Source organism: Poecilia reticulata, linkage group LG3, assembly GCF_000633615.1.
Source record: "Poecilia reticulata strain Guanapo linkage group LG3, Guppy_female_1.0+MT, whole genome shotgun sequence".
NCBI classification, from domain to species: Eukaryota; Metazoa; Chordata; class Actinopteri; order Cyprinodontiformes; family Poeciliidae; genus Poecilia; species Poecilia reticulata.
In genome coordinates, this window is record NC_024333.1 from 23,419,652 (window position 1) to 23,423,644 (window position 3,993).

The following is a 3,993-nucleotide window of genomic DNA, read 5'->3' on the forward strand; positions in this document are numbered from 1 at the left end:
TATATATATATATATAATTTTTTATTTTTTTTACTTTAATATGTGCAGACACACATAGCATGATGGTGTAGAAACCATCATGCTTTATGCAGCAAACTTTGAACCCTAAGGTTGGTTCTGTTGTTTGAGGAGACCTGGAGAGACCAACAGGCTTTTAATAACTCTCCTTTTTGCTCTCAGTAGTTAATTCTCCTTTTTGTTTTGGGTCACGTGTTTAGATGCATACAAATGTGACCTTTATATATTCACACTTGGAAATTAGGCAAAGCTYGGTCTGGAAAGAGTTGGCTAGTCATACAAGCTAGCAGCAGTTACGAGACATACAGAACATTGCCAGAATATACATTTTTTAACTTAATTGGTTACTATTCTTTTCCCCTTTCCCCTTCCTTCCATATGGAACCATATTCTAAATGGGTGGTAAGTGAGAGATCCTGCATGGCTATGAAGATCTGTTGTCAGTTTGTATGTTTTTAAACCAGCCTACAGCCCATTTACAATCCTTTTTATCTTGGATGATATATTGCTTTGATTTGAAACATTTTTATTTCCATGAAACTGAACCGATGATATTCTGATCCATTTCCTTAATGTAGATGTAATATAAGATATAAATATTTTGATAATCCATATTTTATTCATATAGCAGCCATGTATTTTTTATTATGCAATATGCAATCAAAATTTTAGATGAATAAAAAAAAACATATAAAAAACAAGGCATTTCCTAGATTTTAAATGTGAAAACGGTTCTAAGTGGAATGTGTAAACCAAAATAAAAAATAATAGAACAGAACCTATCAGACAAGTATACAGGACTGATATGCATTCCTATCAGAGGCTACAAGAAAATGAACAAGAAAACAGTAAAATGGAAATACAGAATATGTTTTTAAAGGATTTATCACTGTGAAGTAAGTAAGATTAAGTACACTTTCATTTCTGAAATATTTCTAATGCACTCTGTATAGTTTGGATTTAGATCAGCTTTAAGCAAGTGCTACAATGAAAAAGATATTCATTCCCTAGTTTTACAGCAAATACATATGTTTAGGAGATAATAATATTAATGAACTATATTTTGGGGACTGCTGGGTTTTTTCTTGGCTGTGTTCCCTCTATCCGTAATCAGATACCTGGTCTCTGTTTTTCTTACTGAAGCTGCAAGCCAACCCGATCTGCAGCAAACTCACTTCGTCTTGCTGACTCAGCACTAAAACTTTTTTAAGAAGATGCAGAAAGCCACAAAAATCCATTTTTTAAACAAACTGTAGCTGCAGCCCATTGTGGAGAGTCCCTAAAACAGCTTTATCAGCATGACTTCCTCTCCTGCACCACTTCTCTCTGCGTGGTCCCTGCTCAACCAGTGGCAGGGGCCCACTCAGCCAAACACACACAGGATGGTGAAAACAAGACAGAACAATGCATTGATATCTAAATATTGGTAGAAGATATTTCAAAAATGCTTGTGTCTGTCTGTCAAATATATATCCCCTCTCATTTACCATTATACAGTTGTTTTGGCCTATAACTTAAAAATGTTTTCCCCGCCCCCAAGCATTCATGTTACTACTGCAAAATAAAAAATAAAAAAAAAATTATGAAATTGGTTTTACAACATAAAATGAAACTGTCTTTGCGTTTTCTTGCATTTTTACATGTATTATGTATTTTGTGGATCGTAATAATCATTCAAATTATAGTTTAGGCCACTTTTAGATTGTACAGGTCTTAATTGGCGGATAGATTTTTTTCTTATGTAAAACCAGTCTTGTGTTTATTTTTGTCTTTTATTAAAATTTATTTGAAGATATAAAACATTCACGGGTGAGAAAGAGCAAAACGTCTGCAAGAGGAAAATATATATACATATATGTATAAGCAAGGGGTTATCCTGCATAAGCTCTGTGCACAGTTTTTGGTCAACCAAAAAATTAAAGTGATTAAGGTAGATTATATTTGCCATGTTTATGTCATTCAAATCAGGATGAATCCCAGCTCACAGCCTTTCTCAAATCTCCTTTTAGCATCCACTGTTCCCAGAGGTTTTGGCCCCTGTCTGCGTGCGTTATAATTTCGAGTCTCTTGATGGCTTAGCTGCATTGGAACACTTTTTAACTCCAGAGCCAAAGGCTTTGATGCAAAGGCTGACATATCTGTACCTGCTGCTAAAATGACTATTTTTGCTGTGTGATGAACTTATTAAACAGCAAACATTATATAAAGTGGGACACCAAAATGTTTTATTTGTAAAAGTGAAATCACAATTGATGCTTCACAGATCTTTTGTTAAACCACTAAAATCACACAGCAAAAAGCTGTTAGTGTGCTTGCAAAGGCATAACAGTAAATTTGTGTTGTATACATATGAAGTGTGATAAAACTGCATAAGCCGACAGATTTTCCTCCTCTTGACAGAACTATTTTTTTTTCTTTTTTGGGTCCAACATTATAACTGCCATAATCTGCTCCATTTTAATGCCATGGAATGCTGCTAATGCTGCTTATCCCTGACTAATAACTGCATGGAAAATATCTTACTGTGACTGGTTACTTCCTGTACCTGCTGACACATTTCATTTGTTTGCAAAACACCAACAACCCTACATACCCCAAGGCTGAGGGGTGTGAAACCATTCTTTTTCTACCACCAGCAACTTTTAGCACCAGCTTTGTTTGTTTTTCTGCAACACTGTAACAATGGCACCTATCCTACTTCCCTATTACCACAATAATATTTAATGTCTGTTACATTACATTATTGCTTTATGCTATGGAAAGTAATTGCAAACTAGCAACATCTATCATGCCTCATCCAAGTCTATTTAAAACTGTTAACTGTAATTAAAAGATGGCTTTAAATGAGCCATCTGCAGCACTCCTACACAGCCTTTATTTGTAATAAACAAGAAACCCATGAGAGTTATGTAAGGTTAAGTTTATAATGTTTGGCTTAAAAACTGATTTTATTGACATTTGTTGATTTGTAGTCCTGCTTCAGTAGCAAATACTATAAATTCACCTTTGTAAGAATGTAATGCACAAAACCACAAATATCACTGCTCTTGATTTACCAAACTTCTGAAAATGGACAAACCTCAATACACCCCATCTAAAAAACCCAAATGAAACAAAACAAAAACGGATCAAAATCAGCAGTAAAAGTGTATTCTGCTCCTGTTGTATGCCTTTCTATCATTTGACCCCTATTTTTTGTTTTTGTCTTGTTTTTTTCCCATGTCAAAGACGATGAACCAGTCGGACCAGCGTAAGTAAATAAATACATGTAATACTGTGCATTAAACATCGTTTAAAAAGAGTGCGCAATGTATGATCTGTGATTTATTACTGCTACGTCACTGTAATCTAACTGCTTTTATCCTAGGAAAACAAACTCAACAAACAACCACAAGGACAAAAACATACGCCAGAGGAATACAAAATAAGCAATTTACTCAAGTAAGACTGTGTTGTAAGGGATGGTGGGGAGGGGGAATAAATGCAGAACTTACTGAGAGGATAACCCATATTCAAGTCTTCTCTCTACTTTCTCTCCACAGATGAGATGGATAAACTGCATTTTTTGACTACATGAAAGTATCAAAGGTTGACAAAACTCCAGGCAGTGTGGAATAACCCATATCCTGTCTCATTCTATGAGAAACAATATCAGCACAACACTGGCAACAATAAGAACTTACTGTAATGGCTGTCTTAAGCATGCCTTATCCAGTCTTAGATGGCAATTTCAGGATGATGAATAATGACTAACACGCCACAAAGGTGTACACATTTCCAATGTGTTGTTGATGTCTCCTTTATTAATTTTAACATATCCTCAACTGAGGTGATCCCTTTTGTATTACATATCATGTACAATGCATGCAAGATAATAACGCAATAGGATACTCAGAATAGACATTTTCTGTTGTTATCCCTCGTGTGGCTTTTCTGCATCCAATCTACCTGTTTTTTATGGAGTCATCATATATA

The 3,993-nt window shown here is 34.9% G+C and overlaps 1 protein-coding gene across 3 annotated transcripts in view; it reads left to right on the forward strand.

The window, feature by feature from the left end:
• LOC103462684 (neuroplastin-like) overlaps positions 1 to 3,955 on the forward strand; it is a 35,741-nt gene extending 31,786 nt beyond the window's left edge. Inside the window, exons 7-9 of one of the 3 annotated variants that reach the window (XM_008405618.2) lie at positions 3,247 to 3,268; positions 3,386 to 3,459; positions 3,561 to 3,955. In XM_008405618.2, coding sequence (XP_008403840.1) covers positions 3,247 to 3,268; positions 3,386 to 3,446 — 83 coding nt within the window. In that variant the 3' untranslated portion in view covers positions 3,447 to 3,459; positions 3,561 to 3,955. Of the gene's footprint in view, positions 1 to 425; positions 466 to 3,246; positions 3,270 to 3,385; positions 3,460 to 3,560 lie in introns of those variants that run through there. The other 2 variants (XM_008405619.2, XM_008405620.2) reach the window with 2 other exon arrangements.
• The last annotated feature ends 38 nt before the right edge of the window (positions 3,956 to 3,993 follow it).